The sequence below is a fragment of the Calonectris borealis genome, chromosome 25 (assembly GCF_964195595.1).
Source record: "Calonectris borealis chromosome 25, bCalBor7.hap1.2, whole genome shotgun sequence".
In the NCBI taxonomy this organism is placed as follows: domain Eukaryota; kingdom Metazoa; phylum Chordata; class Aves; order Procellariiformes; family Procellariidae; genus Calonectris; species Calonectris borealis.
The window spans coordinates 3,346,340-3,361,038 of record NC_134336.1 but is presented as its reverse complement, the minus strand read 5'-3'; the positions used below and the strand labels follow the sequence as shown (position 1 = coordinate 3,361,038).

At 53.8% G+C, this 14,699-nt stretch overlaps 1 protein-coding gene across 1 annotated transcript; it reads left to right on the top strand.

The window, feature by feature from the left end:
• Positions 1–1,610: 1,610 nt before the first annotated feature.
• HEYL (hes related family bHLH transcription factor with YRPW motif like) lies at positions 1,611–11,188 on the top strand. The gene is made up of 5 exons (XM_075173677.1): positions 1,611–2,131; positions 5,894–5,960; positions 6,430–6,513; positions 6,986–7,067; positions 8,540–11,188. The coding sequence occupies exons 1-5, from the start codon at positions 2,052–2,054 to the stop codon at positions 9,205–9,207; spliced, it is 981 nt and encodes a 326-aa protein (XP_075029778.1). The 5' UTR covers positions 1,611–2,051; the 3' UTR covers positions 9,208–11,188.
• The last annotated feature ends 3,511 nt before the right edge of the window (positions 11,189–14,699 follow it).

Below are 14,699 nucleotides of genomic sequence, written 5' to 3'. Positions count from 1 at the left end.
TTGGTGCAGACTCATTGTGATATGAGCAAGAGCCTGAAATAACCAATCTCTGGATCCCATTTAAATGGTTTTATCAGTGGAAAGAGTATTAATCTCCCAAAAACACATGTTTATGGGAAGTTTAGTTTGGAGATGTAGGTATTTTTAACTGAAATCACTTTGGAAAGGGAGGAGGACTGGGTCTCAAAATTGCTAAAATAACACATTTCTAATTCTTCTGGTTCAAAGTAACTTTTCATTTTGAAATGTGAGCTAATAACAGCTCGGTTTCTTGACCACTTTTTATAGTGAAAATTAAAACAAAACATCAAAATTATAGAAACAAAGTGCTATAACCTAAAGCAAATGTTTTGTTCTCTTTTTCTTTGGTTTACAAATACTTCTGAGACATCAATTTTCCACTCCAACACAGGATGGCTGGTTCAGGTCTCTGTTGTTTTACTTCGGGAAGGAGGTCAGTGTGGTTCAGTCTCAAAAAATGGTCATGGGGGCCGTGCCTCGCTCAGCCCCTGTGTGCTGGGCTGGGGCAGGCGTGGCCGAAGGGCAGGCGGTAGCTGGCATTTGGCTTTTACGGGAGCTGCGTGTGAGGTGCTGGGGGATTGCAGACGTCTCGGGGTTGGCGGGTGCAGTGTGGGTGAGCTGGCAGAGATGGCTGAGGCAGATAGGGAGCACCCGGCCATGCGGCTGGGCGCCTCCTCGCATGGGAGATGGGTGGCAGGGTGGCTTGGCTGGCCCGAGCGGCAACGAGCTGTTATCGCCGCCACGGTCTTTGCAAAAGGCTTTGGGAAATCCACGTGTTGCCAGATCTCAGTGCTGATTATTTTTTTCAAAATAAAAGGCATCATTTTTGTACTGTGAACCTCCACTTCAGCTCTCTCCCTCCTCCCCTCTCTCTCTCCCACACGCACACGTTTTTGCTGCCTTGGGGGATTTGAGCAGCACAGGGCTCTGAAAAACAGACTCCTACCTCCTTCCCGCAAGCTCAGGGAAAGTGAGATGCTCCCTAGATGCCGGGCTGCGGGTCAAAGTTTCCGGCATTATGGAATGAGACAAGAAACAGCAATTCATCCTAGTGTCATAAAACCTAAAGTTGGGCTTTGGTCAGTTTGTTTTATGGGGTAGGTCTCAAATGCCCTGGCAGTGCCATGAGCAGGCACTTGAAGACGCTCCAAGGCTGTGGGAGCGTGGCAGGGGGCCGAGCTCCCGGCGGGACCACCACGGCACGGTGCTGGGGTGCCAAACCCGTCCTGACGCCTCTGAGTGCGATGCCACCGCTGCCTTCCCGGCCCTTGGCCATGGCCACTGATTAATCCCAGGCAAGAGCCGTTTGAGCGGCGTCCTCAAACAGCACCGCGCTTCGAATAAGCTGGTTTCCATCTGAATCATAAGTCTCCAAAAGTGCCTGCGCCGCACAGAGCCGGGCAGACATGTGTGTGCGTGTGGGGCTGGATGTTGATTTTTCCCTGAAACAACTCAAGGCTTTATCAGTCCCATCTCTTTCCCACGGTTTTCTGTTGCCAGTGAGGTCACTGGTCCCTTTAAACTGGGGCTGAGGCCAATGTGCAGCGGGTGGAAGGGGGGCCGTGGGGAGAGGGGGGCCGTGGGCAGAAGGGGGGGGACATGAGACGGTTCACACAGACTGTTCCTTTTACAGGAAGACTTGGGATTTCGACCAGCGAGCAGGAGGAGGCGGAGGGGCGGGGGGGGGGCCCTGGGAACCTGGGAGCGCCGGCGCGGCCGCGTAATCCGTCACTCCCGGGAGATGTCTCATTAACCCATTAACCGGGGAGGTTGGGGACGTCCTGGGAGGAGAGCGAGGGAGAAGCCGGGGGTGTGAAAGGCAGAGTGCGGGCGGGGGAGGAGCCGTGCGAGGCAGGCACGCACTGGGGCCAGCTCCTCCGCGCAGCCCGGGGAGGGACAGCACTTCCCCGAGGACGGCGGGGAAGGACGGCGGTGGCCTCCGGGGCCACGCGTGGGGCAGCCTCGCCGACCTCCCCGGCTTCTCCCCCAGCGCCCCGCGGGGTCGCGGCCGCCCGGCGCCGCCTGCGAGGATGAAGCGGCTGTGCGAGGAGAGCTCGTCCGACACGGAGTCGGACGGCACCATCGACGTGGGCCGGGAGGAGGAGTACAGGTGAGGACACGCTGCCGGCGGCAGCTCCCTCCCGGGGGACGGGTCCGTCCCAGGGCGGCCAGGGCGGTGGGATGAAGTCGGGGTCTCTGCTGCGGGGAGCGCGGGCTGGAGCGGGGTCCCCGGCACCGGGCACGGCGCTTGCTCTGCCCCGGCGCTTGTAGCAGCTCCCCGCGAGCTGCCCGGGGCGGCCGAGTTCGGCGCATGGCACGGGAGAGCACCGGGCCCCGCCACCGACTCACCGGGAGTCGCCTGGCACCTCGCTTAACCCCTTCGGGCTGGGCTAGTCCTGCCTTGGGCGAGGACGGGCGGGGGGGTCACTCCCGTGTGCAAGTGTGGGCTGATGCTGGCGTTAGGACTGACCCGGCAAGGAAACCCAAGTCGTAATACAAGGATTAAAGCTGTGTTACGAGCTGACTGCATTCGAGAAAACGCCTCATTAAAGCAGGGCAATCGCCTTCTCCTGCCCGGTGGGGAGAAGGGCAGCTCTGATCTTCGTTAGCGGGAGCCTGGTTGCTCGCAGGTCTCTGCACCCCGAGATGGGGCGGTCCCCCCCCAGAGCGAAGGCACCCGTCAGCTGCCTGGATGCCGCTGCAGCCGCAGCGATCCGAGGGCTCCCAGGGAATGTGGAAGAAACGAGGAGGTTTTGCATGAGAAACGCTTCTGCTCTGCTGATGCATTTGTAATGCACCAGCTGGGGGCTTTGATCTTTATTAAAAAGGGAGCCCGTGCAGTCTGGCCAGCGAAGGGTGCCCTGCTTTAAGTGTGCACTTTCTGTATCGCAGTTCGCAGGCTCCATCCCATCACTGCTGAGCTGCAGTTTTGGCTCTGGGGCTTTGCTGCTTGGTGAAATAGTGAGAAATACTGAGGACAGGACCTCTGCGTGGTTCCCCAGCGATGTCCCCAGGCTTCGCCGCGCTCCCCTGGGCTGGGGCTCTGCTGGCAAAGGGCATCCCCAGCCACTGCTCGCAGCGCGAGTTCCCATGCTGTGTCAGCCGTTCGCGGGCATGCCCGGGCTCTGAGCACGCAGACGGCGCTGGGGATGAAGGAAGGGCTCTGTTATTTGTTCTCGTCCAAAAATCAGCTGCTTTTGAACTCCTGTTTCAGTAGCCAAGTGTCCCCCTCCCTCCACATCCAGCGAGTGCCCAGATGAATTAATTCCCTTTTGCTGCTTGGTATCCTGAGCGGAGAAGTCTCCTTGCCCAGTGCCAAGCTCAGGTTCTCATGGGACTAAATTCATGAGTTTGCTTCTCGCTGATACGGTCACAGGCAGAGTTGGGCATGTAACGTCCCGCACAAGTTCACTGACCCCTTATGCCGTTTCCAAGTGTATCAATATTTAACCTACCTTCCTGCTGCAGGTGAAGTATATCCCACCTCTTTACATCAGTGCAGCACACTGAGTCTATAGTACCCTGATGGATGAAATAGAGGAATTGTCATAATATTTTATTTCAGTGAACAGTAACGATGAATTTTTTGATCTCTCTCGGGTGCTGCTATGTTTGTCTTCTCAAGCCAGTCATAGAACTGGGCAGCGCTGTGATCTGGTGATATTTGTATACATTTATGTTGTTGCTCATGTCATACAAACACATGGCCAAAAGATCTGTTCCTGCCCTGACGAGTTTACACCCGGAGTAATGCGGTCCTGCATGGGACGCTGGCGGATTGGGAAAAAATGAAACACTTCCAGGTGGGGAGCGAGGTGGAGCGATTAGGGCAGAGGGAGGCAGTCGGGCTGTCTGGCCGGGGTTCCCAGCCCATTACCCATCGGTCGCGTGGTTTGGGCAAACCAGTTCCCCCGTAGAGCGGGGATGAGTCACGCCGGGTGTGAGGCTTGGTTCAGTGCATGTAGCAAGTTTAGACTCTGGGGTCACTGCAGAAGTGCCAGATACTGCTTGGTTTGGTTTTTTTTCTTTGCTTTTTGTTTTGAATAAACAGCCAAAGTTATGCTGTAAATTATAAAACCAAGCAAAGAGCAATGCAGAAATTTTAATCATCGGAGAATATAGTTACGGTATCTTTTATGTGGTTCAAATCTGTCAAACATTTTTAAAATATATTTTGCAGTAAGCTAGGTTTTTATATCCACATCTGGAACTGTAGCTCACAAAGAGCAACACGTTCGGACAGCTCTGCCGAGAGAGTTTCAAAATGCACTGTTACAGACTCCTTGAGCGCGTACTCCGCATTCCTGCGCTGCCAAGCGAATTCAGGACCTACCCCCTGCACGTATAACACCCCAGCGTCCGTGCAGAGCCCGTTTTCACATCACACGTGCTCATAGTGTGTTTATGTATACTGGCAACGCATGTTCATACTTGCGAAGGCAGCCAGCACCTATGCCCAAAGAAAGCCCACCCAGCAGACATTCAAATAGGGTACCTGTATGGAGAGGAGTGGAGCAGGCAGTAGAAGAACGTGTTATTTTGTCTGATTGCGTAAAACCACTTCTGAAAGCACCTCACTTGGGCCTAACAAAATGTATTTTTAATGGGCTGAGTTTGGTCTAGTTTTTGGCTTGCTGTGCAGACAGCACTGTCTCTGCAGAAACATCTTTAATAGACTGCTATTAAAATGCTTCATCAAACTGAAAAATATTTTGATTTGACGGGGTGAACCCAAATGCCCCTTTACAGATTTGTATGTCTTACGCGGTCTCCGAGTCCCTCCGGAGCGCTGTGCTGGCCGGGGTTGCAGACTGCCGTCTCGCCTGCGTGTTAACATCCCTGCGCCGAGTTTCGTAAGGCACAGAAAGAGCCCCGAGCCAGTCCTGCTTTCCAGAGGGAGAAACCCTGCTCCGGGGAGGTGAAGGTGGCCCAGCCGGCCTTCCCCTGAGCAGAAGGGTTTTGCTCCAAGGAGTTACCCACGCCTGGTTATCCATCCTTACGGAGACTTCATGTCTGTGGGGACCTAAGGATTGAACTTTGCCTCCCCCTGCATGTCTAGTGCTGACCTTTGGTGTCTTTAGCCTTACCCGTGCCCACCAAGCACAGGATGGTTTGTGGGACCCTTTGCTTTAGCCTGTCCCCCCCATGTCCCTTGTCCCTTGAGCCAGAGCTGGTCCCCAGGGCTGTTGGCCGGCAGGCAGGGTCCCTGCTCTGTCACCTTCTGCCGGGTGTTCCCCCTGCCCGGGTCCTGGTCCCTCTTTGTCTGGTTGAGGGGTGTCCGTGCATTCAGAATATCACGGCCCACCCCAAAAATTGTGGTTTGTGAAGCGACTCTGCAGGAAGCCCTCAGAAACCACATCAACGCTGCCGTTAGCCTCACCCTGAGGAGCGACCAGCCCTTTGCTGCCGCCCTGGGTGGGAGCTCAGATACATGCTCGCGCTATCGCAGCTCCGAAATGCAAAGCCCTGCAGACAGGGCAGGCTCAGACATGAGAGCCGGGAGGTTTGCACATGGAGGAGAAAAAAGGCCATGACTCCGGAGCTCGGATCACTGCTTTTTCAGCCCCGTGGAGATGCCAGCACGGGCTGAGATTGAAGGAGATGGGTGCCTGGTAGTGGATGGGCAGTTTGGCGCAGAAATCTGTCCCAGGCTGGTGGGAGACTCTCGGAGGGGAGAGAGTGGGATTCGAGTCTCTGCCTGGCTCCCTGTCCCCAATTCCTGAGCTCTGTGTTGTGGGTAAAAATGAGACGGGAACCGCAGAAGACATTATTCGGGGGGGGAACTGCAGATGGCAACGTGTGTAAAGCATATGTGCAACAGAGGTTTCTCTCCAGCTAGTGCAAGAAATGATTCCCTCTTCTTCCTTTCCAGCCATGTTTCCAGGTCTGTGTCTCCCACTACGACATCTCAGATACAAGCCAGGAAGAAGCGGAGGGGGGTGAGTCTCATTTGCGTTGACCAGGGTGGTTGTGCCGTGTCTCCCTGGGGGGTCAGGCTGGTCCCAGCTGTGTGCCAGGGCTCCCCGTGACATCTCCTGCGTGCGGTGGGGTGCTGTTGGCACGTCCTTACTGTGGGGGCACGGTGCAAAATCGACTTTACACTATTCCCTGCTCCATCTCCTGCAGAACTCTCCCCACAGCCAATTGGAGATTTTTTGCAGAGGTTTGGCCTCAAATGTGGCAGAAAGGGGTGGAGATAGGGGTGGAGAAGAGCAATTTCACCTGGGGTTATCACACCAGTCAGTTAATGTTTCTTTGCTCAGCTTTTGCACCCAAAACATTTACTTATATGGCCCTGTTCAAAGTGCCTCTCTCAACCTGCCATAGCTGTTAATGAGGGCTTTAAACCTGTGAGCTGTGGCCATAAATGACCGTGGTTTCTTCTCTCCATTTGGAAACCTCCCGCAGATCATTGAGAAGCGGCGCCGTGACCGTATCAACAGCAGCCTCTCCGAACTGCGGCGCCTGGTGCCCACCGCCTTCGAGAAGCAGGTGTGTGTGTCCATGATTTCCACTCATCCTCCGTGCGGGCTGCATTTCAGCAGTGTAAGGGTAGAGCCCTCAGAATGAGAAAGTCTGGAGCATTGCTATGTCTTTCTTATCATTATCACTTCAGGGAGTAAGTAGGTGGTGAAACTGGGTAGTTAAACAATATTAACAAATATTCAGGAGCCCTAGGGAGGATAAATTCAATCCAGAAAGTGTTTTGCAGATATGAAGATGCACAGAAATGGGGATTTTCAATTTGCATTGGGGGATCTTGGGAAGGAGCTCCACTTTCTACTCACTTGATGTAAAAACCAGAGCCATGCCTTGGATGGATGCCCGGCTCCAATCTGAGCACTCCTGGGCTTCAGCAAGGTTTCGGGGAAGAGCTCCTCAGGAAAAATCCAGTTCCTGAGAGGTGCAAAACCCTAGACCATAAAATGATGAATTGCTCTTTTTTCCTGCTCCCAACACACAGGGGTCTTCCAAGCTGGAGAAGGCAGAAATTCTACAAATGACAGTAGATCACTTAAAAATGCTTCACGCCACGGGAGGAACAGGTAAGAACTGCTCTTATACAGGTGAGGTGAAGGTGAAAACCTGGAAGGAAAATTCCCCATCAGCCTCAGCAGCGAGCAATATCTTGGTGCTGGTGTGCCTTGCTGACACCAGCCAGCACCAAAACGAATGCTGCCCTGCCTGCTTCCCAAGGGAAATATTTTTCGAGGGAGGGCAGATGGACATTTCCTGCCCTGATGTTTTTCTTATGTCTAACATATGGGTCAGCATCCCATACATACATTTGGAAGACTTGGCTATGTGGGATAGCAAGTTCCAAAGACCCACAGGGACAGCACCACTGCTGTTGTCACACACCCTGCTAAAAGCTGCCCAGCCAGCGACACGCTTAGTCCTGCTCAGAAATGGAGCCTGCTTCCAGAAAAACGATATTAAACTCTTTACCTCCTCCCTGGGATACATTTCCTGCAGAGGCTGAATTCTGCATGGGGACTCTGCAAATAAACAAGGCTTTTTTCCCTTTCTGTTCTTTTTTTTTTTTGTTTCTTGGTTGTTATAAGAAGAGAGAGGGAGCCCTGTGCAAAATTCAACAAAGGTCTTATTTGTACTGAGACCTCAGTACAGACCCTCTGTCCTGTTCCAGTTAACAGGATGGAGATCACAGCTTCAGTAAAGAAGCCTCTGGCTTGCTTACCACCCATTTTTGGCTTGCTGGGGACATTGCTGGCATCCAGGCTTTGGTTCAGAGCTGTAACTTGGTCTGGAACATTTGTTTAGATATTCAGTTTGACTGCACTGCAACAAAGGGCTGTATTGTCACGAGAGACCCCGTCAAGCAAAGTGGTCCAGCGCTTCACTGTGCTGTGACATTCTCTGCTTTATTGCTTATCGTCTCATGAAGCTGCAAGTAGGGAGCAGAAGCTAAAAATCAGCCGTCGGTTGCATTTTATCTTGTTGATTTTTGTGGCTTTGAGCTTTCTCGGCCCAGTGGTTTTGGTTCTACCCCCGTCCTGTGTCGTTCAGCCGGACATCTGTTTAAACGAAGTATAAAGATTGGGACCCAGGCAGAGGAAAATGGTGCTAAGGTGTGCATCGAGGAGACACAGTGTCCCGCTGTTCTGCAAGACTGGGGATGGTCCATTTGCAAAGAGGGACCCAGTGCCCATCTAGCCCACAGCCATGTCTCCAGCAGCGATAACTGATAGAGTCCAATAGGAAAAATTTCTTCCTTCCTGAGCACAGTTAATGAAACCTCTTACTCATCTCACATGCTAGAGTAAGAGGCTTCATGACCCTGGCAGTTTTATCCCGATGAGATAACCGCAGATGCTATTCTCATGCACGCAGATGTCCAGTCCTTTTCGGACACCCACTTGGCTATCTGCTTCAGTAATATCACACGGCAGCAAAGTGCCTCAAGTGAAATACACAGTGCATTAGAGAGGGTAGTGAAATCAAAGCACATTCCTGAGCTCTGCACGGACTTACTGTCACCCGTGTCCTCTCCCTACAGGCTTCTTAGATGCTCGAGCTCTGGCCGTGGATTACAGGAGTATCGGCTTCCGCGAATGTCTTACTGAAGTTGTCAGGTACCTGGGCATCCTCGAGGGCCAAAATGCTGCCGACCCCATCCGGCTGCGACTCCTCTCCCACCTGAATAATTACGTGGCAGAAATGGAGCCTTCGCCTGTGGCCACTTCCCTCCTGCCCATCCAGACGTGGCCGTGGTCCTTCCTCCACAGCGCTGCTGGCCCCGTGCAAATCCCCAGGAGGGAGCCTGCTCCCGCTCCGGTTGTTTTGACTGCATCTTCCCTGGCTTACCCAAGCCCTGCTGTGAGGCCAGCCCCGCTTCGCCGTGTCCCCAGCGACATGCTGCCGTCCCGCCGAAGCTTCCTGGCCAGCAGGATGACCTCCTCCAGCCGGAGGGCCCGAGGCACAGGCTCGTCTGCAGCCATAGCAGCCGTGCCCAGGATGCCGTCGCCAGCGGGCGTGTTGAGAGAGGGTTCGTCCAAGAGCAGCCAAATCGCGACGTTCCTCTTCTCGCCAGCCTCCGCTGGTGTCCCTGTTCCACCGGCTTACACGGTGCCTCCCGCCTTGGGCGCTGCTGCACAGGGACCCGGGATCAGGGTTGGGACATCCAGGATCTGCCGCTCCTGGGCGACTGAAATCGGGGCTTTCTGACCCTCCCCTCCCCTTCGGAGACAGGGATTCTTCAGCACTCATTGCCCACAGGCCTAAGAACAAACTCAGCTGAAAAGGCATCTTTCCTGCTTTGCAGAAGCCAAGGATCCATCAAGAAAATCCTCTTTACTCTCCCCTCCCTCCTCGCACTGCCTTCCTTGCCTCACCATCACACGTCCTCTCCCTCGTGATGCCTGCAAACGTATATCACATCCAATTCGATGCACTTATCTGCACGCGGCTGTACTTCAGACCCTTCCGGCTACGAGGGAAGGTGCACATGCAGATCCCAACCCTGTCCCTCCTCCAGCAAACCCCTCTGCGGAGCCCAGTGTTGCTCTCCTTTGGAAAACAGCCAGCCTTGAAATACTGTCTTTTTTCCTTGGGGACTTGGAGCTGCCAGACAGAGACTTGCTCATGCTGATTCCCTGTGATGTGTCCCCCAGCTGCAGCACCTAATTTTGGTGTGGTGGGACGGACGCAGCTCACCCCCCTCCCCAGCACTGTTGGCACCCGGCAAGGCAAGCTAGAGCCCCCCCAGCTCCCTTAACGAACTGGCTGCCTGCTAATCCCCATGCTTTCCTCGCGGCATTACCAGCTTTTCCCACTTATGTGCCCTTAAGGTGGAGTGAGGCAACAGCTTAACAGAGCTCGTTCCCACAGCCGAGCTGAAATACCGCCGTGTCTGCAGGGCCTGTGCTGGGTCCCTGCACAAACCGTGCAGGAGCAGCCGGCCAGGCCGCCTGGGCGGAGGGAGGCTTCTGCAACCCTTGCTCTGCACCGAGGTGTGAAGAGGCGAGATGAGGCGAGACAGAAGATTTCAAAGGGACCTCTGTCACAGAGAGGAAGGCTCTGACGGCCAAAGTGAGAAGAAAAGGCCTTTCCCTCTGCCAGTCTCCCCGCTGGAGCCGTCTCTCCTCTGTCCCCTGCTGAACAGCCGTGACTGCAAAGGGGGGAGAATGGGTCAGACCAGCCTGCATTTGAAGTGCCTCCCTCGTTCTCTCTTAGCTCTGCATCCCTCACCCTCTCCTTCCACAATGTCTGTTTTCTTTCTTCAGCACCATGTTTTGGTCTCACATTGCTCATCCCTCTCCCTGGGCCAGGACAAAAACCCACTGAGGTTTCACTGCAGACCTCGGCAAGCTCTGGGTCTGCACTTGTCCTGATTGCCGAGAGCTTTTTCTGCCTTGGCCTGCGTGCCCCTAGATAACTGACGCAGCAGATACGCCTCTGCTCCTCCAGCTGTCCTCCCCTCCTCTCTTCTTTGGGCAGAAAGGAACAGAAACTTGAAGCTCTTGAGCCACCCTGCTCCTGTGCCACGTCCCTAACTCCCATGGTGGCCAGGGCAGGGTCTCCCAGTGCTCCCCCTTGTCTGAACAGCCCCCGCTCCCTGCATCTGTGCCTTGACTTGCTGGGAAACACGTGCAGAATAGCCTGGACCCAGTTGCATGCCCACCCCAAGGAGTCTCGCCCACTTCTACAGCACTGTGACATGAAAAGAGAGAAAAGTGTGGAAAGGTCAGTGCAAAGAAAGGTAAAAAAGAGGGAGAAGATCTCTCTTGAATGGGAGAGGCTCTCCCCACGCCTCAGGTCAAACGCGCAGCCGGTTAGACTGTGTGGATGAGCTGGTGTTTGCGTTTCTGCAGATGGTATCTGCCATGTGCATGTCGATGTATGTATCGGGTATTGTTTTGGAAGTGAGTCCCTCCCAGTTGTTTTGATGAAAGTCATTGCACTTAACACACAGAAATGCCTCTGCTGCTTCTCCTCACCCTTGTCCTGAAGTGCCAGAATCAGCCAGGAACAACATATTCCCTTTTAATAAAGTCAGAGGAGGTCCTCGCGGATCCCGGTTGTTCCTGCGGCTGGTTGGCACGCTAGAGCTCACAGCAAGTAGCCCGGCCTCACTTTACACTGTGCAGAGCTGTTAGATTCACGAGCTGTGACATCCAGCAAAGGTGTCAAATAAAGTCTTTCAAACCCCTGTCCTGGTTGTGAAATGTAGTTTCAATGTGAATCTATTCTGCTAATCCAGCCTGCTCGGATGACTGCTAGTTTTGTGGCAGGTGAGCTTTTGTTCCTGAAAAGCTTCAGAAAAGGTAAGATGTACCTTGTAAGGTAACAGCCCTGCTGGTTGTTTTATAGCTGCTGCTCTTGGTAACTCTGTGCCATGACTTTTTACTTTGTCAACCACTACATGAGTCAAAATCAGCCGGATAGTCAGCGACGCTTGCCCTGAGATTGGCAATAATCCGTGGCTTGAGAACAAATAATTTCATTTAGCTACCAGCGTCCACAAAAATGTCAGGGAACAAATCGGGTCCAGCAGAGCCTTGCAGCCAGACGCCGAGGGCTCGCCTCGGTCTCCTGACCCTTTGCAAGCAGGACCAGAATAATCCCTGCTGCATCTCGCTGTCGGGAAACGCTTTGGACTAAACAAAGAGCCACAGCTGAGAGCTTGTCTCTGTTCTGAGGAAAGGACCAGTAAATGATCCTGCTCGTGAAAGGTACTGGGAGAATTTTCTAGGGAATGGTGGGAATTCGACTTCCTTTCCCATAACTCCTTCTCGCTCCAAAATGCCTTTCAAAACCGCCCATAAATCCCTGCCTTAAGTGCTGTGTTGGGAATTGCTGGAAGGGAGCAACTGCAGCTGTGATGGAGTAACGCAGCATCCGTCTGGAAGCGGAGAGAAACTTCAAGAGCAATAATAGGGCTATTGATGACGGGTTGTCCCGCTGGTGCCTGGGCTGCCCCGACCCGGCTGGAGGCGGCGGTGGGAGCTCAGTGCTCTGGTGTGGCCTGGGCCAGAGAGAGGAACCAAATTACCCTCCGTGGGAGGCAGGCATACAAACCAGCCCCGCGGGCTACAGTGGTAAAACAAAACAGAGACAGTGAAAAAAAACCACTTCCTGATCTCTGCTGATCAAACGGGAGCCGGAGCGGGTGGGAGGGCATCGGTTCAGGCCCGTGGGGTTTTCTCCCCACAGCAACATGGTGATTAGAACAGTAGCCCGGGACTGGAGCTTCATTTTTTTCCCCGGGGTTTTCTTTAGCCTAAACGTCTTCTCTAACACATCCTGGCAACTTTTGATCTACCCTGTAGGGGAAATCCCCGAACTCTCCGCGCACTCTCTTCATCCTCATTCTTCAGGCAAAAAACCATAATGAAGAGGCCTATGGGAACGCGTGGGCTGCGTTCAGCACAGTCCGGCTGGGGTTGCTCGGTGGCACACAGCGGTGTTAAACACCCCTCCAGCTCCAAGAGCGGAGAGGCTGGAACGAAACAGGGTCCTGACGAACGAGCCTTTGCCTGCTACTTGGAGGGGACAAGGCCACTTCCAGGCTGCGGGAGATTTGCTATGCAGCAGGTGCTCTGAGTCCTGCTCTCCCAAATTCCCCTGCATGAAAAACGTTGCTTATCTCAGTTCTGCTGTTGCTTGCCCTGGGTGAAATGCTCTCCCTCCTGCACTTCTGCGTTTTTCCGCTTGCAGTGCAATCCCGGCCTGCCCTCTACTGGTAAAATCCCAAAGCCAAGGAGGAGAAATCCTAAACCAGGGTCAGCAATTAGTTAAAAGCTTGCTATCCGTGTTGAAAAATGGATGATCTTTTATAATGACCATCAGCAAGTGAGGTACCGCTCAGACACACGATAGCAGAGCGGCTTGGAAGGCCTCCAGGTGGTGGGTCTCACACCAGCATCATTGATGGGGATGGGCTGGCGAGATGAAGACATTAAAAGATGTAACCTTGAGAGGGTGAACTGGGAGGATCTCGGGCATCACTGGTCATCAGGAGCAGCTGCACTCGTGTGCTGAGGGTACCAAGAGAAGTGGGGTCCCTGGGTCAGTTTTGGGCCCTGGTGGGCAGAAGGTACCCCCAGACCATAAGTTCGTGTCGGGAGTGAAAAAGACTGGGGAGGACACAGGAGTGTAGCTGTCTGCATGGTGTTCCCTGGGAGGGGGACGCAAATGTCAATAAATATGTTTAAAATAAAAGCCATTCTCGGTGTAGCCACAGCAGCTGCTTGCAGCCAAAGGGTGTTTTATGTGGAAACATGTTCTTCGAGCTCTGCTGTGTTTTGACTTTAGCTGTCAGAGTGGGAGCCACTCCGAACCCCTTCCACTGCAAGACACTCGTCTCAGCCCGTGGTTTCCCAGCTGGGTTGCGGAGGACCAAGCCGCGAAACAGCGGCAAGCGCCAGGTGCGATCCCACCAGTGTGTACCAGTGCTGCCTTCCAGCACCACTGGCTGTTGGAGGGAAGATGATGAGCTCAGGAGGAGGATTTATGTCTTTAGAAAATAACCTGGACTGAAAATATTGCGAAATATTACGATTTACTTTGCTATTGTTACCTTTTATTCTGCTACTCCCGATTATTTCACTGTAATGAAGGGATAGGTATCATATCCCATTTTTATAATAACATCGTATCCCAGTTTAAAGCAAATTAAAGACACTGTAATGTAGAATCGAAAAGTCACAGCAGACCAGCTACCAGCCTCTGTAGGCTATCTTAGTCCCCCTTAACAGACATCCATGGTGCCTGAAGGTCACTGATGAATCACTGAATCCCGTGCTGCTGTGTCCTCACGCTCTGCTGAAGATGCTGGAAATAGATAATTATGGGTCTCCCCGGAGCTGCATCTCGTGAGCGTGAAGCTGTGGGAGAGCGGAGGGGGGTGAATCCCTCTCTTGTTCCAGCAGCTTTCTGCATTCGGAGTTGTTCAACCCTCACCCTGGGAAGAGGGACTGACAGCTCGCTTCCATGGGGAGATGTCGAGGACCCCTGGTTCCACTCCAGGGCAGCCCATGATGTGAGCTGGCGCAGCGCCGGGGCTGCCGTAGGAACTCGCACTTATTTGAGGAAGAATTATGCTCTGAAGAGGAGGAGGCTGTGGGAACAGCTCCAGCCATGGCCAGTCCTCATCTCGCTGCCAGCGACACCTCCAAAACCATAGCTTGGAGCAGCAAGAAAAATTATTTCAGAAGAATTACTCGCTTTCCTGGGGCATTCCTCTGCTCATCCTGCTCCTTGTCCCGGTCCCACCATCCCTGTGCAGGGACAAGACCTTGGCGTTGCTGGAGCCACCATGGGATCAGTGCGTGGACTGAGCTGTGAGACTGCACGGCTGTCCTCCAAACACCGCCCGGGCGCCATTTTTCATAGCAACCACATAAATTTGAAGGATTAGGAAGCTGTTGTGCTTATTTATTGGGTGGACATCCCAGAGAGGTGAGGGGTAGATGTTGTTGGGCAGCCTGAGGAAAACCAGGTCTTGCCGAGGAGCGGTGAGGGCCTGGGGTCTGAAGGGGAGCGCCTGGCAGCGTGGCACTAGTCCCTACTGGTGCGTGTTCATTGTGAGGGGCCAGAACCGCCCGGGGCATTTGGGATTCCTGGCGTTGGGAGTGGTTCGGAAAGAAATGGAGGCCCAGCTTGTCCTGGGGCACGGAGCCAGGGCAGTGGCAGGGGAATCCTGAGGGGCTGTGGGC

Bases quoted from the DNA above. Each gene is read 5' to 3' on its own strand.
- HEYL (XM_075173677.1), top strand. From the start codon at position 2,052: ATGAAGCGGCTGTGCGAGGAGAGCTCGTCCGACACGGAGTCGGACGGC. The intron at 2,132-5,893 runs GTGAGGACACGC...CTTCCTTTCCAG, and splicing joins GGCCGGGAGGAGGAGTACAG to CCATGTTTCCAGGTCTGTGT. The intron at 6,514-6,985 runs GTGTGTGTGTCC...CCCAACACACAG, and splicing joins CCACCGCCTTCGAGAAGCAG to GGGTCTTCCAAGCTGGAGAA.